The 26,190-nt window shown below is 41.2% G+C and overlaps 3 protein-coding genes and 1 long non-coding RNA gene across 7 annotated transcripts in view; 2 read left to right on the top strand and 2 right to left on the bottom strand.

Annotated features, from left to right (window-relative positions):
- cacna1c (calcium channel, voltage-dependent, L type, alpha 1C subunit) overlaps window positions 1-12,293 on the top strand; it is a 218,339-nt gene extending 206,046 nt beyond the window's left edge. The window contains exons 47-52 of the mRNA XM_085437765.1: window positions 95-222; window positions 329-426; window positions 553-649; window positions 735-843; window positions 926-1,094; window positions 1,250-12,293. Coding sequence (XP_085293891.1) covers window positions 95-222; window positions 329-426; window positions 553-649; window positions 735-843; window positions 926-1,094; window positions 1,250-1,753 — 1,105 coding nt within the window. The 3' untranslated portion in view covers window positions 1,754-12,293. The remainder of the gene's footprint in view (window positions 1-94; window positions 223-328; window positions 427-552; window positions 650-734; window positions 844-925; window positions 1,095-1,249) is intronic.
- Window positions 11-2,368, bottom strand: LOC146689679 (uncharacterized). The gene is made up of 2 exons (XR_014916192.1): window positions 2,304-2,368; window positions 11-441 (listed from the first exon to the last, which is right to left on the bottom strand). It is a non-coding gene; the product is annotated as an uncharacterized LOC146689679 (long non-coding RNA).
- A 938-nt stretch (window positions 12,294-13,231) lies between the features above and the next one.
- Window positions 13,232-17,126, bottom strand: LOC146689677 (uncharacterized). Of its 4 annotated transcripts, none has more exons than XM_085437770.1 (8): window positions 16,957-17,126; window positions 16,582-16,796; window positions 15,631-15,741; window positions 15,372-15,467; window positions 15,033-15,143; window positions 14,801-14,918; window positions 14,514-14,714; window positions 13,232-14,427 (listed from the first exon to the last, which is right to left on the bottom strand). In XM_085437770.1, the coding sequence occupies exons 1-8, from the start codon at window positions 17,003-17,005 to the stop codon at window positions 13,415-13,417; spliced, it is 1,914 nt and encodes a 637-aa protein (XP_085293896.1). In that variant the 5' UTR covers window positions 17,006-17,126; the 3' UTR covers window positions 13,232-13,414. The 4 variants fall into 4 exon arrangements, with proteins under 4 accessions (XP_085293896.1, XP_085293897.1, XP_085293898.1 ...); XM_085437771.1 differs by having other exon boundaries at window positions 15,033-15,140; XM_085437772.1 differs by having other exon boundaries at window positions 16,987-17,125.
- Window positions 17,127-17,465: 339 nt separating this feature from the next.
- On the top strand, window positions 17,466-24,614 carry tspan33a (tetraspanin 33a). Its single transcript, XM_085437774.1, has 8 exons — window positions 17,466-17,772; window positions 19,541-19,598; window positions 19,831-19,958; window positions 20,254-20,328; window positions 23,007-23,102; window positions 23,192-23,320; window positions 23,415-23,573; window positions 23,658-24,614. The coding sequence occupies exons 1-8, from the start codon at window positions 17,671-17,673 to the stop codon at window positions 23,757-23,759; spliced, it is 849 nt and encodes a 282-aa protein (XP_085293900.1). The 5' UTR covers window positions 17,466-17,670; the 3' UTR covers window positions 23,760-24,614.
- Window positions 24,615-26,190: the final 1,576 nt, after the last annotated feature.

Genomic DNA, 26,190 nt, shown 5'->3' with positions numbered 1-26,190 from the left:
AAACAGCAACGAAAAAAAAGCACATTTATTCCCCAAGCCTTTAATATTTCACAACTTTTTTTCTTTATTTTATGCACTTGTGTGCTCTTGTTAGGCTGGTGTATCACGATGAGACTTGTAAGCAGTTGACTCCCATGGAGGAAGCGGAGGAAGTCGACGACAGAAGAGGAGGAGGAGGGTGGCAGTCTCCCAGGAGGGTCTTCCTCTGTCCCACTTCTCTGGGTGAGAAGACCCACTTTTTAAAAAAATCTTGCGTATAAATTGCGCCTGCTGTCATTTACGCATCTTTACGTGCTGTGTTTTTGCATATTTGTGGCATTGATGTCAGGGCGGAGATCGTCCTTCCATCTGGAGTGTCTCCGGAGACAGTCGAGGCCAGACGTCTCTCAGAAGACGGCTGTACCTTTACATCTTGTACATCATCAGGTAGCCTCAGGACGCCTACATAATAGAGGCAAACACACAGAGTTACAGATGCACATAACAAGATGTGCAAAGAAATCATAATCCTCCCGGCAGCTCCTCTCTAACTCTCTCCCTCTCCTCCTCCAGGCTCTGGCTGTAGCAGGGTTGAGTCCTCTGTTAAGACGGAGCCACTCACCGACCCTCTTCAGTCGGCTGTGCTCCACACCTCCAGCAAGTCCCACAGGTTAACCAAGAATTTTGAAGCACTTTCTGTCCTTGTCATATTAAATCAGTGAGAGAGTTCTAACTAATGTTTATACTTTCCTTAGCTCAATGCAGTGATGCCTCCTACCAGCGAGTTCCCTCTCTGAGGCTAGAGGGCTCCAACTCCCATGAAAAGCTCAATACCAGCTTGCCCTCTGTCAATTGTGGCCCATGGTAAGAAAATAAAGCTGCTCCAAAAACAGTTTAAGCACAAGTGACGTTTTTAAGGTTTAAAACAAATCACTTCCCCTCCTAGGTACAATGACAGTAATGGGAATAGCCCGGTGCCCAGTCCTAGCCCCACCCCTAGCATGCCAGCGTCCAGTCAAAGGGCACCGAGGCCGGTGTCGCTCACTGTGCCGTCGCTGTTGGGGAAAGACTCCAGCTCGCTGTGTCACGGCAGCGCAGGCAGTCTAGTGGAGGCAGTGAGTATGAGTTATATGTAGCTGTATCTGTGTATAGGATCATGAAGGATATTCTCTACCTGTTATTTAGCATATATTCAACACCACACTGTAACACGTGACACATTAAACCTTTCTCCTCTCTGTCCATCCCTCTTAATCTTTTCCCTGTCAAGGTCCTAATATCAGAGGGCTTGGGTCATTTTGCTCAGGACCCCTCGTTCATTGAGGCGACCAAAGCGGAGCTGGCTGATGCCTGCGACATGACCATCGAGGAGATGGAGCACGCCGCCAACAACATTCTCAACGGCACCTCGCCCACAAACGCCACATCCAGCACCTCCTCCACCTCTCAGCACAGCCCTAACGGCAACGTCCTCCCCTTCCACACAACAGCAGCAGCAGCATCAACGCACAGGGACCGAGTGGTCGGCTTGAGTCCTAGTGAAGGTGGGGGAGAAGCTACAGGAAGCAGAGGCTCCATACACGGTCCCTCCTCTATAGAGGAGCGGCAGGAGCTGCTAGCCAGAGAGAGAGAACCAGAAGAGGAGGAGGAAGAAGAGGAGGCAGGAGGGAGGGAAGAGGGGCACTACAGAGGCTCGCTTGTGATCGGAGGAGCACGACAGAGGAACAGCGGGCTGTTGGAGGACGAGGATATGGAGTGTGTGACAAGCTTATAGGAGTCAAGTTAATGGGTTCGATCGACGAACTGGCCCCTCTGACATCATCAGAGACTGATGCTTGTCAGGTGCTGCTTACAGCACCGCGGCTGGCTCTGTCTGTCCCCACCCTTCACATACACACACACACATACAAACACACTCTGTCGCTCTGGAGAGTGGCGGCCAGTGATGCAACCTTAAACACTTGGTTATGACTCTGTTAGTCTATGAGTTAGTATATGGATGGATGTTTGCTGTAAAAGCGATATACTCTACGAGCGTGTGCTTACGCACGTTTGTCAGTGTGATCTAGGATTTTTTTTCTATCTGTGCGCGCATGTGCGTGTGTTCTCCACACGTGTCTGAGTGTGTCTCTAAAGTGCCTCACAGTTTTATCATGTCCTCAGAGTGTTAAGCGCAGAAAAGTAGACACAAGCAAAAAAGAAAAGAGACAAAGGGAAGTATGACTGAATGAAGGTAGACAAGAAACAACACAGCCAGGAAGTCCTTTCTATGGTTCTCCTGCAGACAACATAGTGTGTTTAATGTTTTCATTTCCTACGCCTACTTTGTGTTGTTGTTGTTTGTCTGGCCGCCATGACACCAGGTAGGGGACAGCAGACCAGCTTTTGAAAGGGGTCAGTTTGGATTACAGTCTGACCACACCCACTTGAGGTCAAAGGTCAACTCCTCCTCTTTGGTTCACTGATGATGAAGCGCTGTATTGAGTAAAACAGGGATGAAAAAAAGCCCTGTTTGAAATCTCATTTCTCCTCCTCTTCCAAAGCTAAGGAACCATGGAGCACAGCCCTGCCAGCCTGGAGGTGGGATTGAGGTGACACACCACCTCCAGCCAATGGGGGGGAAGGATTTGAGGGATGGTCCAACAGCCCCAATAAGGCTGCAATAGGGATGGGGGGCCCAGGCAGAGGAAGACACTCTCTGGCCAACAGGAAGCTAGCCAGCTCTTTTTATTTTTATTCCACCGCTGGTCAGGAAAACTCCAGCGAGAGACAAACTTGAATCGTCTGTCAACGTGATCTGGCTCCGCCTCCTCCACCGGGTTTCCTCGTTTGGCCACACCCACTCGCTGCCCCGAACAGGAGCACTGGGTGGCTAAGCAGAGACAGCGAGCCCCCCCTTTCTGCCTCATACCTCGCCGTTCCTCACTCCTTCCTCCCTCCTCTTTGGTTACTTCACCATCCCTCTCCCTCCATCGCTGAGTCTTTTTGCTTTGTCAGCCCTCGGGGAGGCGTGCGTTTGTCGAACGGGGCAACAAAGATGGCGGGGTGCGCGGGAGAACGGGAGTGAGCGATTGAAATGAAAAACAGACTCTGACGTCAATCAAAGACACTTCCTTCTCCAGGACCCTCCTCTTCCTCTCAGCGTGGAATCCTACTGGATTTGCTGCCACACACGATTTCTACAGACCACGCCCACTATGTATTTAACAGTTCAATATTGTGCAAAACTGGCTAGCCATGACTATTTTTGTTTTATATTCATGATGTTATTGGTTTAATTTATCCTTGATTTGTTTGCACAATCGGGGTGCTGGTCTTATAAATGTATTTTTGCTCGGTTTATTTTAGGAGAATTTTAAGAGGTTTTAAGTAACGAAGCAGGGCGTAGTGTTTGTGTGCGAGTGCATAACTATATTTGTGCGTGCGGATGTGTGTCTGCGTTTTAGTACAGGATGTATGAATGCGTGAGATAGAGTGTGTATCTTTAAAAAAAATTGGGGAGGGGGGGGGGTCTTTCTCTCTATCAGTATGCACCTTTTACAGATTGTATCTATTTATTTATTTATTTTTTTCCCAGAAGAGAAAAAATGTGTGCGTGCGTGCGTGTGTGTGTTTGAGTGATTTACTTGTGTATTCTAAAAGCTGATTTTAAGCCTAGACAGTAAATTAAGGTAGCATTACAAGTATGGTCTTGTTTGTTTGTATGTACGTGAGGGTGTGTGTGGGTATGTGCGTGTATGTGTGATAATGGGCCTCTTTAACACAGGGTTACCATGGACAGGCATGCTTCCAAAGCTTTGTGATTTCATTAGCAAGATTTTTACTTTTTAGCCAAGCTGCAGACTCAGAAGCTGCTCTGTCTTCAACAACTAGTTTTTGCATAACTTTTCTTTATTTCCCCACTCAGAGGTACTTAACTGTAAGGTCTCCAGCAAGGTCAGAGTGAATTATAGATCTTTCAGGCATTGCAGTTTTTCCAGACGGTAAGAAGCCTTTTGGCAAGTTGCTGTTTTTCTTAATCATGGCGGTTGTTGCTCTGAATTTTAGAAGTCCCCTTATTCATAGCGGCACAGTGACAACTCGTAAAGGAACTCAGAGTGGGGGTGGTACCCCGCGTATCACACATTACACGACCATTTGAGTTTAAACTCCAAATTAACTTTTAGGGCTGGTGTACAGATGCTGCAAGACTTCTGAATCACACATCTTTATATGAGGCTCGTATCATAAAATGTATTTTTTTATCAGGGATGGTTTCAGAGATAAAACCGACTTCCTGTTTGTGATATTTATGATTTACTGGTAAAGACAGTTTTGCTGAAAAAATTAGCATACAAGCAGGAAATTTTACTGATAATTATAAGACGATGATAATTGTTTGGTTAATGTGATAAATTATTAGATAGAAATCACAAAGCTTACATTTTGGATGGAAATTGTATCCTAAGCTACTTTTTTTCTTTATAAGTAGCCTGAAATTTTTTGATGGATCGTTCTCTTTTTTAACTCAACCCTTGGGTATAGTTTGAATACACTGAAAGTACGACCACTGCAAGGTATTTCATTCAAGCCTCAGCATTTTACACAGGGCACAGGTCTCACTTCGGTACTGTACCGTCTCCAAAAGCATTCCTGACATCAAAATCACCTCATTGGTACCAACTGCCACATGTATTATTATTATCATTATTATTATTTCTACAATTTAATAGTATTTAAAAGTGAAATCGATAAATATGCAGAATGTGTGCAGGTAAGAAATAAAAGGGGAACAGATTCATGAAATTCAGTCTTAAAAATTTCAGAATCAGAGAAACTTTATTAATCCAAGAGGGAAATTGAGTCCCAGAAGGACGAAGATGAAGCTTATTATCAGTTTTATTTTCCAAAAACTAAGCATCTTCCACCTACACTGTAAGACCCTTAAATACAGGTTGTCAATGGCCTAGCAGATGGATTCTCAAATAGGGAGAAATCTAATTGGTGTTAACAGCACTTTCAAAATGCAAAGTACACCAGGAGAATACCAAAAGTCACCAAACAGTGCATCTTCATGTTTTAGTTATGACATTAATGAGTCATTTTAAACCTAAATCACAAGTTTCTCTAGTTAATTCCAAGAAAAATTCGAATACACTGCAAAAGCTTTTGCCATTTCAAGTCATCAGCGATGTTGAACGACCACCTAGAGACACTCGTATGTCTTAACTTATGGCCATTCGTTTCTCTTTAATTTACCATTAAGGACTTACTGTCGAGCTCTAATTCCTTCATGTTAAGCAGAGCAGCTTTGTGGCAGGGAAGGGAGGTATGCATGGACACACTGCCATACACTGCGTCCTGTGCCAGTACCAGACTTCTGACATTATTATGCAAACTAAATGTGAATGTTGAGTATGTTCTAGTGGCAGTGATGATGTTGTTTTGTGGTTATGACACTGCAAACTCTGAAAAAGTCTGTTTTGTCAAAAGGAATTAACCCTCCTAACTTATGCCCCCCAAAAAATCATTTGCCTTCATAAAAATACTGTCAACATTTCTTTGAATTATTGTAAAAGCACCTCTTAAAAAATAATAATTTGCTGGCATAAGCTGACAGGACCGTTTGGTGGCTAGTTTTGCTATAAGCTGCAGATCTGGGTAAAGTCAAGAATGTTAATACCTGAAAAGTAGCACCAATCTTTGTTCAGTTCATCAAGCTGAAGTTTAGTTAGCCCTGAGTTTAAAAGTCAATGGTTCTAGCTGTTCTGCTGCAGTGGAGCCATCAGCTTTTTACTATGACTATTTTATCAGCTAGTATATCAACAGCCATGAATGTGGAAACCAGTAATGAGTGACAGTATTGGATAGGAACATTTCCACAAGATTGCATAACATATTATAAACAGTCCAGGACCATCTCCAGCTGATAAATAATGAATTAATGTACTTAGACTACATTCACTTTACTTTTTTGTTCCTTATCAATTTTAGCCTATACATAAATACACAAAGCAACCCTGCAAATCAGAAGTACCACCCAGGCTTGGTGAGTGTGATTTCAGAATTAAGAGAGCTGTGGTGCCCCCGTGTGGAGTGGAGCAGCATTGCCATTTTTATGTCCCACATAGAATAGCACGAGATGTTGTGTTGCAGCGTAACGGTATGAGTGGGTGTAATCCTGCAACCCACAAGATATGCAAAAACAATGCAATAACTATGACTGTATACAAGGATCCTGAAGTAAATATGTTTGTGAAAGTGAAGAAAAAAAACAACAACACAGTATCATGAAGCTGTATTATTTTCTGTTTGTTATGTTTTTAAGTCACCTTGGTGGTTTCCATGCCAGAAAACCTAACATACTTGAAATCAGGTACATTGCAGTGAGGTATAGTGCAGATGTATTTATTTTTCATTCTCGTCGCAGGGTGTAGGTCGAGCATGTTCTTTTTTGTTGTTGTTTTTTTTGACGCAGTGACCTGAAGGTCAGTGTTTTCTTCGTGAATTAACAAGCAGTCAGTGGAGACGCAACAAAAGCGACTGACCATATTTCCCCAGGTTCCCACTTTCTGACTGTATCTTTTTATGTTGCTTATTTCCCCTTTTTGTTTTTTTTTAAGAATTAAGCTTGTTGGGTGTATACATTGCATGAGGTTCACGTGTTGACATTTGAGCGTTCCGGGTTTTGCAGTTGTTTTGTTTGATTCAGGTTAAATATGACTATTTAGTGTACATAAAATGATTAAAAGCAGTATTTCTTCTTCAGAACTGACTGGACAGCAGTTGAAGAGTCCACGGAAGGTGATTTTGCATATCTTGTGTCTTATGTGCTTTTAGTTTATTTTCCTGATGCATAACCCTGAGGAGGACAGTGAGATGAAATTTAAGAACAGATAAATGATCAAGTTTAATATTTTTCCTCTTGCATTCAGTAAATAAGGCTTTGTGTTGCCATATTACTTTTAAATTGATTACTGGGACAGACTTTGATTTAAATCCAGGTTGAGGACAGATAGGCAGGAGTTACACAGCATATATTCAAATGTTTCTACTCTATAGGATGATATTCTAACATTTTTACTATTCAGTGCCAGTCACAAATAATTTACTAGGCTTTTATCATGCTGCAGGTCATATAAACACTCATCATTATGAGTAAAATTGCATTCTATATTGGTCAAATGTTTGTGTTTCAGCTCAAATGGAAAATAATCTTATACAAAACCTGCAAACAAATCTACTATAAAGACTGGTGTGTAGCTGTGCTGTAAACAGTCAGTGTGTAATATGATATTGGTACCAACCTGCAGTGAGGGCCCCTTTGAACAGAGCTGACTGATTATCAGGAAAAGCTCAGGTATAATCATTTGCTTTGATAGGGACCTAATATGCTTTTTCATATTTCTGTCAGCTATATACTGTTACGATATCCTCATATTTAAAGCTTCAAATAGCGTATGTACGAGTATTCCGTGTGAGCCAAAAGCTCAAACTTCTGACTGATCTAAATATTTTTTTTCAGATGTTGGCTCTACATAAATATACATATGCATAAATTATCCCAAAATGGTCATTTCGGGCACATATCTTTGACTATGAGCACAAAAGCTCTGCCCGCCTGTGCTTCGAACCTTAGAAATTTGCCTTAAAGGAAGTTGAAACATCTAAAGTTGCTTGTTTCAACTCATTTCACTTGTATTTATATAGTGCTTAATCACAGCAGCAGCCACATCAAAGAGTTGTATCTTCTAAAATGAAAGGTAAATGACCCCTGAGCAAGCACTTGGCGATAGTAGGAAGGAAAAACTCCCTTTTAACACGAAGAAACCTCAGATAATAAATGAACAGAGAGGCTGCACTAAAGCGCAGTGTAAAGTAAATAAGATTATTTTAAAACGTAAATCATGCTAAACTACTCTGGTAACATCTGAGAATAAGAAAAACAATATTAAGCAAGCATAATGGATCCCCTTTAGTCACGGCTCATTTCAGTTTGTGGTAAACGTGCACCAAACGTGCGTCTGTGAAGCTCTTATCATTTATTAGCCACATCTTCCACCTTGAATCCACTACGTGTGAGGGGGTCTTTTTGTATACTTGTGCTCTCTTTTCCCACATAGACAGATGACAGCGGGTTTAACAGGCTGATAAGCTGTAGCCGTCCTGGATCTCCACCTGCAGCCAGTTAAACTGTAAACAAAGCCCCTCTGCCACAAAAGGGTGCAGTTCAAATGGAAGTAATTTCCTCAAGTGAAAGCAGAGCTGGAGTGGGGAACGGCTTAGTCCCTGACAGATGGGTGACAATCTATTCAGCGGTCGACAATGGGAAGACGTGGGCGTTTGGCCTGAGAATGTTGAACGCAGAGATTATTTCATCATGTTTGGATTTCTGGAGGGTGATCTGACATGGTGGATTATACAATACATTTAAGTAATGTTTTATGTGCATAGGGATATAAAATATTGGTCCTATATAAATGATGATATCTTTTGTCTCACCACTAGCCAATGATTGTATATTTTTATATACCATATATAGCAAAATATTTATGAACGTATGATATTTAATCGCCAGAATGTTAGATTAAGGAACAGGAAGGACACTTCTATGTAGGCTTGCTGACTAGAAGTCAGTATGAATTCCCACTTTAATGTATTTTTTAAGCAAAAGGAAGCAGCAGGAAATAAGGAAGCACCGAAGAAGAAAACTGAATGTTTAAGCTATGGACGTTTATGGATGTTTCATAGTAAATCGTGGGGCTTTTCAACTTATTGCCCACATTCTGAGCTGTTGAGGAAGATTCGGAAAGGTTGCTTCACAATCAGCTACACCACAGGAAAGCAATCCATCGCCCCTGCTTGTGACTCCAAAATTAAAAGGCTCAAGACCCCAACTTTAAGCAGCAGACAGATCCAAATCCTGACATGCTTTTGCTCGTGTTTGTTTTTGTGTTTTGGCCAGAGGTCTGAAACGTCCTACCAGCAACCTGTACGTGCAGGTCAGAGTCTGGTTATTACTCCTACTGTAGCACTGAGAGACGTGTCTCTCTTCAAGTAGTCCTACATCAGCAAAACATATACACACTGTACATTTTTAACAGACCTAACCAAAAATGGCACCTACCAAGGACTAGATATCTTTATGGGGGGGAGGGTTTGAGCCGTTTAAATCGTGTAGCCTCTTTTCTTTTTCTTCTTTTACTTCCAAAAAAAGATATTGGAGGACTTGATCTACATGTGTGTGTAGAGTCATTTATTCATCTGCGTTGTGTGCAGAGTAGGAAGTCAAGTATTTTTGCGCCTGATGAACTAATTCGATAAGATCTTTTGTCTGCATTTACAGTAAAAGCTCCAGACTCCAGTGCAGCAATTTGACCGTTTATTTCAAAGAAAGCAAAATGAATTCAGGTTGGTTTTGCCATATTTATTCACCAACAATGTTATCTGCTGGATTTAGCCTGGAAATGCAAACATGGTCACTGCTTCATAAAATCTTGACACTGGGAAGCCACAAAAGGATGACAAGACTGATTTTTATCGTTACGGAGAAAAGCTGCTGTACATTGAGAAATTTTTAATCTGTTCAGTATTTTAAAAAAAATGAAAATAAACTAACAAAAAAATAGCATTTTACACACTTTTTAGAAGTATTAGAGTTGTGTGTTTATCTTTAACTTTGCCAGTTCGGAGAGTGTGAGGCTGGAGAGCAGAAGTCTTGTAATCTTTCCCCGTGTCGGTCACTCAGATCTCCTCACGTGGATCTACCATTGTTGCAGCAGATGCATATTATATTTTCTTGTAAATCAAAGCGTTTGTTGATCACTGTTTGATGCCGACAAAGATATTTTAAGATGACTATTTTGAATATAAATTGTATTTTATTTTCCAGGTACAATTAGAATAGCCAGCTGTCGTAGGAGTAGAATTAAAATCATCAAGAGAATCACCTCAGATGTTATTTTGACTTCGATGCTAATGAACGCTTTGGGAAAGAGGGCAGAAACGGAAAGCGGGAACATATTGTTACATGCAACTTTGTACTGCATGTCTTCTATTTTAGATATTAAATAATAGGAATATTATAGCTATATTATATGATATTAAATGACTGTTAGGGGCAGGTTGTTGCAGCTTGTGGGACGGATGAAAGAATCTGGTTTTATTTAAAGAAACATCCTTATCAAGTTTCAGGTGCAATGCTGTGAGTTTATTTATTTAAAAAAGAGAGAGAGAGAGACTGATTTTGTGTGAAGATTTACGTTCATCTGTTTGTTGCTCGTGCAAAGACGCGATCTTATGAAGAAACATCACAGGTCGGTAAGGAAATGCAGTGGGGCACAGGTGCATTTCATTCAGTCCTTGATGGACTAAATGCGATCAAGGACACGCAGCCTGTTTAAAACTACAAATTTGGGTTACATGATCATTACACGTATTTAATCTGTTGGGATCAATGAAATCAAAACATCTTCAAAGTAGAAGTGATTGATTTAGCTTTAAATAAGTGATCACTGCTGAATTTCATAGCCAGCTCTTTGCATGTTAAGCAGCACTCGCACATAGCAGCACCCAAACAGCTGATTTTAATCATTTTTTCCCCTCATAGCACGACGTTAAGTCATCAGATATTGGTGGCGATGTTTTTCCAGGGCTGCTAAGCTCTTAGCTGAACCTGATAGATGAAATTTGCTTGCCCAGTGGGTTTAGGAATAATGTATAGACTAGAATTCACTCATTGTATAGCGGCACCTACAACAGCACCTTTTATGTGAATATTTAGTATGACTGTTTTGTCAGGACCTCAAAGACCTTGTGTGTTATCCCGCATTCATTCCAAATCACAGAGAGCCCTGCCTGGCACTCAGTTTTGACACTAAGATTGAGTCTTTCCGTAGCAGCAAACGCGACTCTCTTTGGGATATTACTTCAGAGGTGTGGCAGCAGCTTTACAATGCAGACTTGACTGTCAGCGGTTCTGGTTTTGGAACAGCTTTCACCTCATTAAAACCACGAATGTCTCCGCCTGTATCTGCTTCTCCACTCTTCATTTTACAAACAAGAGCTATTTAACATTGCATCGCAGATGAGAATTATTTCTCCAATCACCCCGTGAATGTAGGATACAGTTATATGCTCTTACTCACACCTGAGGAGTCACTTTATATTTGTAGATTTTCCTTCTACGTAGCCATTAATGGAAGAGAGATGTTCTGACCAGCACAGACATAAAAGGCCTCAGTTGAGTTAGAAACATAGAGGTCTTGTATCTGTTTGTGCGTGTGCAGATGCAGCTTTAAATAGATGAGTGGGCCCATTTGAGAGCATCATGAGTGTTTTCTTCCATTACTGATGATGCAGGAGCATCTCTTTAAGCAAAGAAGGCACTTCCCTGCTTTTGGCCAGCTTGATTTAGTGGCAAGAGAATCGCAGCTCTACGTACAGCACAGTCTTTATCTTCTTTCTGTTCCTCATTTATATATCAGGGCTATGCTGCTCTGTATGATCTTACGTGTACGTCACTACTCATGCAAAGTGTTAAAGGGCCATTAACAGGACTGAGCTGTTTTTCTTCTTCTTCTCTGTCAGAGAGACGTCTGTTGTCAATCCTTGAGTTTATTTTTTTGGAGAGAGGTGATCACACAAAGACCAATTCCTTGTAATATTAGTAGTGACGCTACTGTTAAATGTAGTATTTAATAACAGCACTATTTACGATCAGAAAAATGAACTAGAGTGTGTTATTGTGCTTGGTAGCTTTGGAGACAGATGGCCATTTTTTTTCTTTTCTTTTCTTTTTTTTGTAACTGAATTCTTTAACGTAAGCCACTCCCCCTCGACTGTGCGAGGAATTTCATTTGTTCTGAGGTTGCTAAGTGACATGATCTCACGATTGACACAACCTTTTTATTTTTTCTTCCTCTCGTTCTGCTTTTTTTTCTAAAAGAGAGATCTTGATTTTTTTTCTCCTTCATTTCATTTTAGATTTTAGAAAGGGAAAGAATACAAATGAAATAAATCAGAATATTAATTCAATCACTTTTTCTACTCCTATTTTCAATAAAAAGTGAAAGAAAAAACCAAACAAAAAGTTGATTTGTAAATAAGTAATGTACAGTTTGTATCTGTAACTTGTCAGTCTGTCATTGGTGACAGAGTCTGTCTTGCTTATAACGCACGCTACAAGTAAATAAAAAAGGAAAAAGTATATTTAGACTGTATGGTCCCTTGAAAGCAAGTTTTAAATTAATATCTGATGTATATTCCTGTAACATTGCATTTTTATCTGAGGAATGATGTTATTAAAAAATTGCAAATAAATTGCATTTCCTACAGTGGTGTGTGTTTTTCACAGGTCTCTATCCTCACATGTTCCTCAATAGACTAACTCTGACATGACCTAAGTGCCGTGAATGCAATACGGTAAAACTATCAAAGGTCCTGAAAAGCTATTGTATGGACCAGCTATTTCACAAAGAACAAGAGGGTCTCATACAAAACAAAACACTACTGAGTTCCTTCTAAGAACTGTGTGGGCTTTTGCTCTCTAAACATGTCCAACTTTGGAAGAAAATGTGTTCACTCTAAGTTTCCAGATGCCTACGTTTGTAAAGGACTCTGTGGATCAGTCCTGGCTCCTTCCAAAGTTTGAATGCAGAAGGTGTCATTGAGGGAGAGGTGGTGTGCCTGATTTGCAGAAACTTTAAGGTGAATGCTGGGAGGACATTTCCTGGCTTCTTCATTGTAACAAATAAATGTTAATCACTTCACCTGGCAGCAGTGAGGTGATCCCGCACAGTAAGACAATGCCAAAGAAACAACTGAAACTTGAAATGACACTCAGGCGCTAACGGATGTGTAGATTGCACCGGTTTTCTCTGACGTTTCGGGTTGTGTCCTACAGAGTTTTTGTTCCCCTGCTGAAAAAAAACACCTTCCACAAGTCAGAATTTAAAGTTGTTGAAACTTTGTTCAAGTGAATACATCTAAATTTTGAGAAAACCCCCAAATTTTAAGATAATTACATTTTTGACAAGAATGCCAAAAAAAATTCAGTGGCACAAGAACATTCATAGGATTCAGCTCAAAGGGAAGGCTGCAGGTTTCTTAAACAGGGATGAAGTTAGAATAGTTTTACAGAGAGCTGAAAAGTGAAAGTGTTGCATATTTAACCAGCACTCCACCCAGAAAGCTTCATCATCAGATTTTCTACACTACAATGTGAGCGAGTGTAATGGTGTGTGAAACTAAAATGAAATTGACATCGCTGATGGTAAGTATATGCTCAAGTGCACTTTAATGCCTGCTGAATACACTGAAGAAAACAAAGCTTATACTTCCAGCGATTGCATGGTTAATGCTTCCCACACTTATTTCTTCGTACAGAAGGTAGTTCATTCTGGAATTCCAGTTTGAAATATACTTGTTTGACTGACAATAAAATAAGAACTGCAAACTACATGTGGGGTTTATGAGTGGCAAGGTGTCTTTTCAGATTCCCCTGCTGCGAGAATTCTCTCTCGCAGTTTGGACACTTGAATGGTTTCACCCCATTGTGGCTGAGTGTGTGTCTCTTTAGGCAGTTTAACGTAAGGAAACGCTTGGGGCATTCAGAGCACAGGTATGGGCGCTCCCCTGTATGAGAGCGCATGTGGACATTTAGGTGACTTTTGCTGGAGAAACCCTTCCCGCACTGGACGCAGGTGTAGGGCGTCTCCCCCGTGTGAGACCGAGTGTGCATCAGCAGCTCGCCCGAAGACAAGAAGGATTTCCCGCAAGTGGTGCAGAGGTAGTTTTTCTCCCCTCTGTGCATCTGCATGTGTCTCGTGATGCCAGCTTTGCTGAACCATTTCCCGCAGATGTTGCACAAGTTGGTGGGACCGTTGTGCAGGCGTTCATGCTGCTTGAGTGAATACCTGCACAGGAATCCCTTGTTGCACTGGTTACAGATGAATATTCGTCCTCTCTTATGAAGCCTCTGGTGCTGATAAAAGCCTGATGGGCTGGTGAATCCTTTCTCGCACTGGCTGCAGCGGTAGGGGAAGCTGTGGAGCTTCATGTGAGCCTTCAATTGATTTGGATGTTCAAAGAACTTTTCACACATCGGACATTTGGTTTCTTTCTCTGTGAAGTTTTTGTTCACAGGTCGCGTGCTCAGAAACCTTCTGTCTTCCTGCTTGGGCTCTTTCCATCTACGCTTGTCCTTATTTTCTACATTGTCATTTTTCTGCTTGCATTCCCAGTTTTTAGCCACACTTTTTGGTTCGGTTTTCCTCCGTTTGTCTGAGTCACCTTTTACTTGATTTTTCACAGCATTCTGACGTATCTTCTTCCTGACTTTTTTCCCAGAAAAGTTTGTGTGAATAGAAGCGGTTATCTGGTGCTCACTCTGGATGTGCTCCTGGACTTTTCTCTTTATGCGATGTGTGAATGAGCACTGAGGGCAGATGAATAAACAAGAGAAAGGACCTGAAAACAGTACAAAGCACAGCAAGTCAGAGAGATAAGACTAACTGATTCAAGAGTAATATTGGTCTCCTACTTTTTTTTCTGACCTGGTTTCTTTTTTGGCAGCCAATCATTTGCCGTGACATCAAAGCTTTGACTTGATTCTTCTTCTAAGCCCTCCAGTGATGGTGTTTGTTCTTCACTGTCATGATCTTCCTGACTATAAGCCTCAGTGAACCCCTCTGCGACAGTTTGAGAAGGGAGGGCTAGTGTGGACAAAATGACATCGTCCTCACTGCTTGACCGTGCTGTCAGAGAAGAAAGCCCGATAATATTACACATTACTCACTCATTTATAATACTTCATTAAAAAAAAAAGAAAAAAGGTTCCCACCTGAACTTAGAGTCCCCGTCTGTCTGTGATGATGCAGCAGGGTCTTCAAACTGAAGGGTTCAGACAGATGGAGTCCAATTTCTTCTGATACAGGTGTTTCATTGAGCCAAGCTGCTGTCTGAGATGGAAAGAAAAGACCACAGAAATGCAGGTTGTAAGAGAACAAAAAATCTTAGAGGTTACAAATTTTGATCTCGTGCTGCAAATTACTTTTGTAGTACTGCTGGAGTACCTGCTGCAGGTCTGGTACTGGCAGCAGCTCTTCAAGTCTGGACAGAAAGATGGACACAAGCTGCTGGATCCTTTGGTTATAGATGGAGCCGTAGTTGGCAGGAAAAACCTCCTAAAGAAATCATATCTGAACTATAGGTTCATCTACTTGATGAGAAGCATAGATTATAGGTTATACATTTAATACAACATGTAAATTATGGTACTGTGTGCAGAAAACGAAAAAAACAGATTGTGGCTACCTTGTGACTGATAAGTTAGAACCATATGAGCCACTGATTGTAGCTAAATCAGAGGCTTCAAAACTTATGACTTGTGAATTTTTCAGAAACCAACTTACCTGAAAAAAGAACTCCTTCTCAAAAGGAACATTCAAAATGTTCTGAACCAGGCTAGCAAAGTTGCTGTATGATGTCTTCAATATATCAGAACTGGCCTGTCAAAAAGAAGACACACAATACAGGAAAAAGGTTTTTTTCTGTATTTTTAATCTATTTTTTCCTAAAGCTCATTGTTTGTCTAATTTTTTGTTTGCTTGCTTGTTTGTCTTTTTAAATTTGGTGATGAAACAGCTCTGAATTGTCTTTAAAAACACCCACCATCTCCTGATTAGAGCTCAGCTCAACACTGCAGGTGTGGACTTTATCTAGTTGACTCTGGATCATCTGCAGGTTGGATACACCATCACCTTGACACAGCTCAAGAACCAGCTGCAAAAAAAAAAGATCACGACATACTGTGGAAAAAAAACGACTGCCACTATGAGCAGAAGCACAATATTTAGGCATGTAATAACAAGCAACACAAAACACTTCAACTTCGAAAGCAACAAAAATGTAATGAATGAAATGATGAATAACAGAACTCGTGCCTTACATTAAGTGCTATGAAAAAGTATTTGCCACCCTCCTGAGATCAGATTTTTGTCTGGTTCTCACACTTACATCAAACAAGTTGCAATATTAGACGAAAATAAGCTGAATCAATAACCTAAAAAAAAAAAAACTTTCAGGGCATGACCCGATAGCTGGACATTCTCCTTTAGGATTTTCTAGAATAGAGCAGAATTCATGGTTCCACCAATTATAGCAAGTCATCCTGTCCTGAAACAACAAAGTAGCTTCAGACTGTCACACTACCACTTCCATGTTTTACTGTTGGTATGATGTTTTTTTAAAGAAATGCTGTGTTACTTTTATCCCAGATGTAACAAGACTGTTTTGCAACCACCTGGATGAGTTGTCGATGTACTCTTGGAGCACTTTTGGTAGGTTGGCCACACCTGGGAACGTTCACTAATGTTCCAAGTAGTTCAATTAACTACCAAAGCCTTTTAAATGTGGTGAAAATGTAAATTGTGGTTAACAACAATATTCAAAACCTACCATATATATTATTACTTAGACATGCACTAGCACATTAAGGTGAAGGCAGGAAAAAGACCCTCTGAGGGGCCACATAGATAAGTACTACATTAGTATAGGTTATTAATTCCTCATCTCAGCTTCACTGACATTAAAATGTATTTACAGTTGGGACTAAACCCTTACCCTTGCTCTCAGGCCCAGGATGAGCTGAGCCTTCTGGGTGGGACTGAGCAGCTCTGGGACCATCTCTGTTGCCAAACTGATGAAGTCCGCCAGCTTGTCATACTGCATCACTTTGAGCTGCTGCGCTACCTGCCACACGAAGGCAGACATGAGTCTCACTGGAGGGACAAGGAGACGCAGAGAGGCTGGAGGAAGAACACGGTCTGCCGAAGACACTGGAAACAAAGGTTTTGGAGTGAAAGCACCACATAATTTAACTAGAAACTGCAATTAACAGGTTACAGCTATACGAATAGAGAGAATTAGCAACGTTAGCTTAACAGCCTAATTGTTTTAAGAAGGCTTCTCTGAGCTAAAGAAAATAAATAAACCTACTAGCAAACAAACGCGCAACATCGCACAAACCTTCGCTTTTCCACGCCATTTTCGTATTTTATATATTTCTATAAAATTGACTGATTATTACTTCTGCAGACATCCTAATAAACACGGAAATAACCTCTTGGTAAAGCGGATGTTATGACGATATCGTGCCTTCAAAATAAAAGCAGACAGCGAGAGGACAGTTTGAGCTCAAATGTGGTTCACGTTTACTTTTTTCTAATAGACTAGAAAAGAAAAGAAAAATCATATTTTTTTCCATATGCTAATTTTTGCCCTTTTTTGTCTCTAGTGTTGCATTCATACATGTTTACTTACAATTGGGCTTTTATTTTTGTACTTATTGATAATGTAACCGTTGTTTCCAATTAATAAAATCCCAACTCAGTCTTTTAAATCAGTGCTTGGACCCTGTTAATATCAGGGAACATTTAGTGCAAAAACAAAAACAAAACAAAAACACACACAACAAAAAAAAAACACAGTGGAGAAAAAATGGGAACACCCAGTTTTTACACACCCTGCTACTATCAACCAGGGTCGGCGGGCAGCTGGGAACTCGTTACCTTACTGTTATGTGTCAGCATGTCAGCAAATCAGTCGTCGTCATCATGCTGAGAGGTGTTCGGTTTAACTTTAGGAAACACCTTTTCCCAGCTTTTGGCTCTTTTTGCGCGCAAACTTGAATAAAGACGCTCACCTGTCGCCATGGCACGAACAAGCAGAGGCGCACCTAGATCTGACGAGGAGTTTACGTTTGTCAGCCCAGCTGTGAAGTACCTGCTGTTCATATTTAATTTTATATTTTGGGTAAGTAATCGCGCGCTATTATAAAAGCATTGACTGACTGATCTCTGCGTGTGGTGACCTTCATTTTAGGAACTCTGTGTGCTGGTTAATCATTTGTCTTTGGAGCTTCCAGGGGACGTTTGACTAACAAATAGTTCAAAGACGTTTATGCTGTGATTTCAGTTATGCCAACCATGTAAGGCATCACTTCCTTGTCAGCGGAACACTTTGCTGCTTTGTTTCACTTAGTTGTTCTTTAACTTTGGTGTTCAGAGTGAAACTGAGGGAAAGAGTAGAAGGGAGAAGGAAGTATGGGTCTCACTCACAAAGGCATACACACAAACAAATACACCAGGTGTTCTCAGCTCAGTGTTTAAACATTGACTAAGTTTTATTCTCACTTTGAAAATCAGGATTGGATTTGGTCACCTCAGTCAGTGCTGTGGTTTGTTTCAGCCACCAGAAAATGTGAACACAAAGGAGTTTTCCCAGTTTCACTGATTTCCTTTTTTGTTACATACTCAATGCCAAGCAAACTTTCAGGGTCAATGTGCTCATGGGGCCACACATTTGTTTAATGTCCCCACCTCACATCTGTTTCCTGACAGAGGTTGTCCCCTGTGCCAGGTTGTGCAGGTGGTGATACATCTCTATTTCAACAAATGACTGAATAACATCATTCAAATTAAAATTCCGCAAATTATGTAAAACTGCGAAGCTCAGAAGGTTGGTTGTAAACAAAACGTTCCCATCAGTGGGTTGCGGTGTCAGGTGACCGTGGGCCAGAACTTAAGGAGATTTCTTACAGCATTTTTAGAGTTGATCTCTTGTTGCAGATTTAACCAGCTGAGGTTTAGATCCATGTGAGGAGACTAACCCTTTTTCAGGAAAATTAGAATGCTTAAACCAAGATCTGACATGAAGTTTTAGTGTTTTTCTTATGTCCTTGCTCAGTGTTTGTAGTGTTTCCTTTGCACATTCTATTATATTTGTAATTGTTTCATTTTTTGCATGTTTTTTTTTTTTTTTTGTGCATAAGTGTGTCAGCAGTATTGAGGCAGTGCTCGTGTACAAACAGGATAAGTCTGTAAAAACTTGTATGGAATGTGTTGTGATTTCTGCTCCCTCCAGCTACAGTGAGTCTCGTAGTGCGCGCCGCTTCTTTTCATGGCAATTACTGACTCGTATGCAGACATGAATTACCTTCCTAATATCACCCCTGTGGTTTTTTTTTCCCTTTTTTTCCCTTTGACTGTGAAACTAAACCCTTCCAAAAAGACAAACCTGACCTCTCTCTCCCACCACATCAAGGCGCAGTGTCTGCAGTAACTCGATCTATGTCATTCAGGCTGGGAAGAGTATTTACTATTATTCTATTGAGACTGAGAAAGCAGTGCAGAGTGAAAGAGCCTTTATTTTTTTTAATGAAGTCTGCAGGTTGCTGTAGGTTAATATAGTCAGATTAAAGCAGAGAGACTGGAAGAATCTCCTAGTTTTAACAACCAATTGTTGGTGATGCAGTTTAACACTGATTCAGAGTGAATGTTTCTGGAAAATCATCAGTGCAGCCTTATCGGTGACTCATGTGTAGCCACTGCACATTTTTCTTATTATTGTAATTGAGTGTTCTGGAAAGATGATGATGCACCCTGTACAAGCAGAAACATAAGAGAAATATTTCTTCATATTCCCCTCGAGTGCATATTACACTTCACTTCTAATTTTTTTTTAATTGCCCCAAGGATAAAGAAATCTTGGGTAATCTTTTTTTCTATGTGTTTGTTCTCAGATAATTTCTCTGGTGTTGGTGTTAATCGGAGTGTATGCCCGCATTGTGAAACACGCAGGTAAAACAATTCTCTATTTATGAAGCATACAGTCTTTTTTAATAACACAGTGGGAGTCCCATCACATATAGGTAGAGTGCTTTTGTTTCTGTAAGGCTTTGTTAGTCCACTTTTTCACTAAAAACATACTTGAAAATGCAGTTTTTGAATTATATTTCCAGAAATGTTTCCCAGCCTGCCCTCTCTGTCTGTGTTATCCTTTGAGTGTCTTCTCTCTCCCCTTCTGCTTTAGAAACAGCGCTCGCATGTCTCGCTGTGGACCCCGCTGTAATGCTGTTGATTGTGGGGGTCCTCATGTTCATCATCACCTTCTGCGGTTGTGTGGGGTCCCTCCGAGAAAACCTCTGCCTCTTGCAAACTGTGAGGAAGAAGAATTTAATGGATTTTAAAGTTTTTATTATATCTTTAAGGGTCCAAATGCACAATCTTTTAAGATCATTGGTTATATTTGTGCTATCTATGCCAAGCAAACAGGTTACACTAGGAAACCATTAAAATATTTTGCTTCTAGAGTTCACTAGTTGTTCTCTGCTTTCTTGCTTAATCTGCACATTTTTTTTACAAGTGAGGCGCTCATAAGCAACAGCTTCATGGAGACACAGGAGGAGGTTTAAATTACAATGTGGTAACGACTGCTCTTTTTCCCTCCTCCCAGTTCTGTATCTGTCTGATCGTGATCTTCATCCTGCAGCTGACTGCTGGTGTCCTGGGCTTCATCTTTTCAGATAAGGTAATCGAACAATATGGACTGTTCTATCAATCAGAATAATGTAAACACAAATGTATTTCAGTTCTATGTATTCTCAACTCTTTCAAAACTTAAATAGGTTTCTTTTGTTGCTCATTCTATAATAAATAACTTTGGGTGTAATAGTCTTTTGGGGGGTTCTTTATCATTTGATGATTTTTATACAGTTTTGTTTTATGTTTATACAGAATATCAGCACTAGTCATATGAGAGGTTATACAGTAGCTTCACATTAATATAAAACCTTGAAAAGCACGCTCCAAACTGGTGCTTAAGACTACTTCTTTTGCCTATTAATGATGTTGCACATGATATAAATTTTCTTTTAATTAAAAAAAAACCCAACAAACAAACAACGACAACAAATAAAAGTCATTTTAGCTCATCACTAGTTGGTTGCTGTGCAACATGATTATATAATATATTGTATCGTGTATAACTAAGCTTTTGTGGATATAAATTTGACGTGATTGTCGTGAAATAAAAATAGATTGCTTTAAAAACAGGCCATTATTTCCCATTGCTAGGAAGATGCTTAGTTACCTAAATGAAGTTTTTGGATAGAAAGGAGATGTTATTGTTGTAAGATTTAAATGTTGTTTTCAATTTTATCTCACAACTTAGACATTCACATTACTCACACTCTCATAACACGTACATATAGGATCTTGGGGGTGGGCACGCTACACGGACTCCAAATTGCCATCAGGGTGTACACCTCACCCCTGGCGTCGTTGCTCACCTCTCAATTTTAAATACACGTAGACATTGAGGGCTATCAGGAGGGGCTGTGCGCTTACCTGCTGCTCTCTGGCAGGTAGCTCCATGTCCTCCTGGGTTTTAAATGCACCTTAGAACACACATGCATCAACACTACATATGAGCGGGCAGAGGGAGGTTTGGAGTCTTCTCACACCCCCGTTCTCTGCGGCCTGCTGGAGCGGGGGGGCTGGGAGGAGGAGTTGGCCGTCCGACTGGGGTCTGGAATGTGGGGCCTCCCTGCTGCTGCGGAGTCGGGGCGGTCTGCATCTCCCCACCGCAGGGAAAAGGGTAACACCACCTGGGTCTGGGTGCAGTTTCCAGCTCAAGGGGTACCTAGACCTGGGGCTTAGAGTACGCTTGGGGAGTGTGATTGTGTGTACAGTGTCTCTTTGTGTTTGTCTCCACGTTGGGTGAGTGTTGAGTAATTGCATATGAGAGCATGAGGGTGGGAATGGATGTTTGTATCTGTGTGTGCCTGTTTGTCTGTGTCCATATGTCAGGTTGGGTATCAGATGCCACCTCTCTGGGGACATCCCAGGTCCTCCAAGGTATGGAGGCCTATCTCCCCCCACCACCACTTCCCCTGCCAGTGGCAGACACCCTCAGACATCGGTGCTTTGGTGGGTCTTTGTGTCCGGGGATGGGAGTCCAGGTACACACCGGCTCACTCCTTGGTGGCTGCTTATCGGGCCCTGGAGCCTGGGGCTCGCTCGGGCCACTTCGGGGGTGGGGTGCCCTCGGCCTCTCGGCCTGGGGCTCGGTCACTCAGGCACGGCTGGCTGCCGGCGGAGCTCCCGGGCACGTCACTGCAACCCCCCCTGGCTTATGCTCTACGGCTGCTGAGTGACCCCTCATCTGGGACTCTCCTCAGCTCTTTCTGGGACAGTGGCGCGGCTGCCCCTCTGTTGGTCTTCCTTGGTCTCTTGTGTTCTGGGGGCCTCTGGATGTCTGGAGTTTTGATCTCCTCCATACCTGCTTCATGCCCTGGAGGACGGGGCTGTGGCTCCCCACACCCTCTAAGAGATCATTACATGTAGGAACCTTTTAAAAACAAACGCGTTCATGCTCACAGGTGTACACACGGGTGCTCACACACACAAACTACACTCTTTTTGGCTCCTACCTTAAAGCACACTGTGCGCTGTCGATCTTACGTGCTGCACAATAATGTTTAATATTTAGTATTTACTGTTATATTCCCATATATCATCATGATGTTGTTTATCCCTTGTTAAATGCTTGTTTTCTTTTTTCTTTCTCAACGAGTGATCCAGGTGATTGATTTATGTATTTTTGTCTGCTTATTTTGTTGGGTTTTGTTTTTTGCCCTTTATCCCCGTCCCTCTTCTCCGCTGTTTTTTCCCCCTCTTTCTTTCTCCCTTTTCTTTTCCTCATTCAAGTCTGTCCCGTATCTAGAAAGTGAAAATAAAAAATAAAATAAACAATAAAAGGTGAATCAAATAGACCATTACGGCAAGGCTGGGACAGTCCATTTGGTAAAGTAAATCCATTGGGCATCTTTCTTCGCCTTTAGACAATAATTCTGATGGCAAAAGAGCCAAACTGGACAGGCAAAAAAAAAAAAAAAAAAGATTTAAATATAGGATGATTTTAAAAAGGTTTAGGTTGCTAGGCAACATGATGACGTTACAAAATCTGACGGAGATGAAACTCTTCAAGGCCCTAACATGTACATGTGTGCCACGTTTGGTTGCTCCAAACTCCTGATCTTGTCAGAGTTGGCAGCCAACGAAGCAAACAACACACACAGGGAGAGAGGTTGTGTATTATAAAATGAGAGCGCCCTCTGCTGCACGTTGTCCATATGAATCTAGATTTATTTCATTGTTTTATTTACTTTTTTTATCCATAAAATACTTTTTCATTTTTCTTTCAAGGCAAGAGGTAAAGTGACCGAGGTGATCAACAATGCCATTGTCCACTACAGAGATGATATTGATCTGCAAAACCTTATTGATTTTGGTCAGGAAGAGGTAAGGATTTAGCCTGAAGGTGGAATTGTTGGGGTGATGGCAGCCTTTTAGGTGGCTACTCCATCTTCTGATCTCTTCTGTCTCATCAGTTTGACTGCTGTGGTGCTTTGAGGTACTTGGACTGGTCACAGAACATGTATTTCAACTGCAGCAAGGACAACCCCAGCCGAGAACGCTGCTCTGTCCCCTTTTCCTGCTGTATATTAAGAAATGACACGGTGAACTTGCTTTTAAGAATATGCTGATACTGATTTTTGTGGTTCATTTTTGTTGTTTTTCATGTGTTTTAACTGTGTGCTCGTTTGCGGGCAGGTAATCAACACCATGTGCGGTCACAACATTCAGGAATTGGATTACATCGAGGCTGGAAACCGCATTCACACCAATGGCTGCATAGACAAAATAGTTGATTGGATCCACAGCAACCTGTTCTTACTAGGAGGCATTGCGCTGGGACTGGCTATACCACAGGTAGAGGATTACATACCAACACTCACACAGCTTCTAATAGAAGAGACACATGTTCAACCTTCTGTCATGTTTTCTGGTTTGCAGCTGGCTGGAATGCTTTTGTCTCAGATTCTGATGAACCAGATCAAAGACCAGATCGAGCTGCAGAACTACAACCAGAAACACAGCTCTGACCCGTGGAGCTGATCCAGGAGACACCAAAGTCTGATGAGGAGAACAGGAAGCATGTAGACACCAGCATAATCGGGGTTGATTGGTAGAACTAAACCAATAGAGTCCTTTGAGCCTGTTATGATTCTTGGACAAAGGACACACGGACAGACCAAATGCTGACTTTTGAAAGGGTTACTTTAAAAGCAAACTTTATACCCAAGCAAGGGCAGAAGGTATATTTGGTGCTCAGGATGTTACGTTTTAGTGAGGAGATGCAGTCGAAAATATCTACAAGAATTAAAAAAAATTTATTTTGTGTTATTTTATTACAAAAGTTTTTAAAAAAAACTTTTTTAAAAAGCAAAAAGCATAATTTTACCATCAGTGAGGTGGCTCTGATTTTTTCAATGTGCTGAAAATTACTGTAAATCACATATTGTTTAATGTCATCCTTTAGAACTGTGTCTGTCACTCAAGTTCAGCATACTTAAAATATGTCTTGAGACAAGGCCAAGCCAATGCATACAGACCATTTTGTGAATAGTTTCTTCCTCTTTCGCAAGCTTGTATTACCTCAATGCTCCAGAACCTCCCCCACCCCATGAACATGTTACAAAGTTAAAGCAATAACATACAGTATGATAAACAGGTTTCGTTCGACAACAACCGCAAGCAAATGTTTACACTGCTGCTCTGACCTTTCACAATCATGCTGCCATGTTGGCCTGCTCAATTGTTCTGCCAAGACCTCACACTGCACATGATGTCATCGCCTCCTTTCATTTTGGCCAGCTGACTGCCTGCATGGCTGTGGAGACGCGGGATTTTCTTGTAGGGTGTATATTGAAATACGTTGCCATTGCAAATAAATGTTTGCCAAACCACACAGTTCATATTCTTGTGTTTGGACTGAACTAGTTTAAATTCTGAATCCTTCTTGCTCTCACTTTATTTTAAAACTAAAATATAGAAGAATTCTTTTAAAAAGAGGAAAACAAATGTCTGGAGTGCTGTTGAATCACCCTCTTGAAGTAGTTATTCGTACAAGCCAGTTTGTACTTTGTGACCCGTCACTGTGCAGACTGACCTCCCCTGACTGAGGGGGGAAAATATTTATTCACTCTGAAAGCAAAGCAAAGTCTGGTTCTATTGAAATGTTTTGTCAGGATTAGCTTCAGCCTAGTCATAAATGTTTACTGCTTCATGAAGCTGTAAATTTACAGTACTGTGCAAAAATCTTGAGCTACCCTTTTTTTTTTCTTTTTGGTATATTGCTTGGAAAATTGGAAAGGTGTAGCAGTGACTTATCGACACACATGGAAATACAGTATATAAGGCAATTCTAATGAGCTTGCGAGTCAGTATTTGGTATCACTGACTTCATTCTTCAACACAACCTCTATTAAACAAGCTTTCCTATAATTTTTCGAAGTATTCTTCAGGAATAATTCTCCAGGCTTCTTGAAGGGCATTCAAGTCAAGGCAATGGTTGTCTGTCCCTGTGTGTTGGCCTTGCGACAGACTGGCGACATGTCCAGGGTGTACCCCGCCTCTCACCCTATGACAGCTGGGATAGGCTCCTGTGAACCTGAAAAAGGATAAGCGGAAGCGAATGGATGGATGGAATTTTGAGGTGCAGATTCTGGGGGTAGGCAACTCCAGGCCTCGAGTGCCGGTATCCTGCAGGTTTTAGATCTCACCCTGGGTCAACACACCTGAATCAAATGATAAGTTCATTACCAGGCCTCTGGAGAACTTCAAGACATGTTGAGGAGGTAATTTAGCCATTTAAATCAGCTGTGTTGGATCAAGGACATCTAAAACCTGCAGGACACCGGCACTCGAGGCCTGGAGTTGCCTACCCCTGGTCTAGTCCATGAGTCAAAGTGTTCTAGTTGATATTGCATGCACAACTGGAATCTGAGGTTACATTTCCAGGTACATAATTCCATCAATGTTGACACAATCTCCAACACCACTGGCTGAAATGCAGTCCAAACCATGACACAGCCTCCACTGTGTTTTACAGATCCCAGTAGACTACTGGACCTCTCTCCTGACCTCCATACATATTGATAATGATTTGAACCAAAAATTTCAAATTTTGATTTAACCCTCCCAAGGACCTGTTTCCTCTGATTTTTCAGTCTGATGTTTAATTTGGCAGACCTCAGCCTTTCTTTACTTCTTTTTTTCTATTTCCTCTGTTCCTTAAGGACATGGCTTTCAGGTACTGTTCATCTGTTCTAGATATTTTTTAGCCCACCTGTTCAGTTTTCTCAAAATGTTTCAGTTTTCAGCTAATTGCTCTTTGGGAATCACCTTGTTGGGGCAGAAATACTATTTTATCCCTGTAAACTGTGTTATTGTTGCCATTTTTATAGATATAGATTCTGACAGGCTACTATGAATAAAGTGTCTAAAGATCCTATTTGAATTTTGGTCTTTACCAAGTTGTCTGTTA

Source organism: Copadichromis virginalis, linkage group LG17 (genome assembly GCF_057382275.1).
Source record: "Copadichromis virginalis isolate Kocher_CV1m ecotype Utaka linkage group LG17, C_Virginalis_male_GT1.1, whole genome shotgun sequence".
Classification (NCBI taxonomy): Eukaryota; Metazoa; Chordata; class Actinopteri; order Cichliformes; family Cichlidae; genus Copadichromis; species Copadichromis virginalis.
Note: the sequence above shows the minus strand (reverse complement) of the source record. Positions and strands in the feature narration are given on the sequence as shown.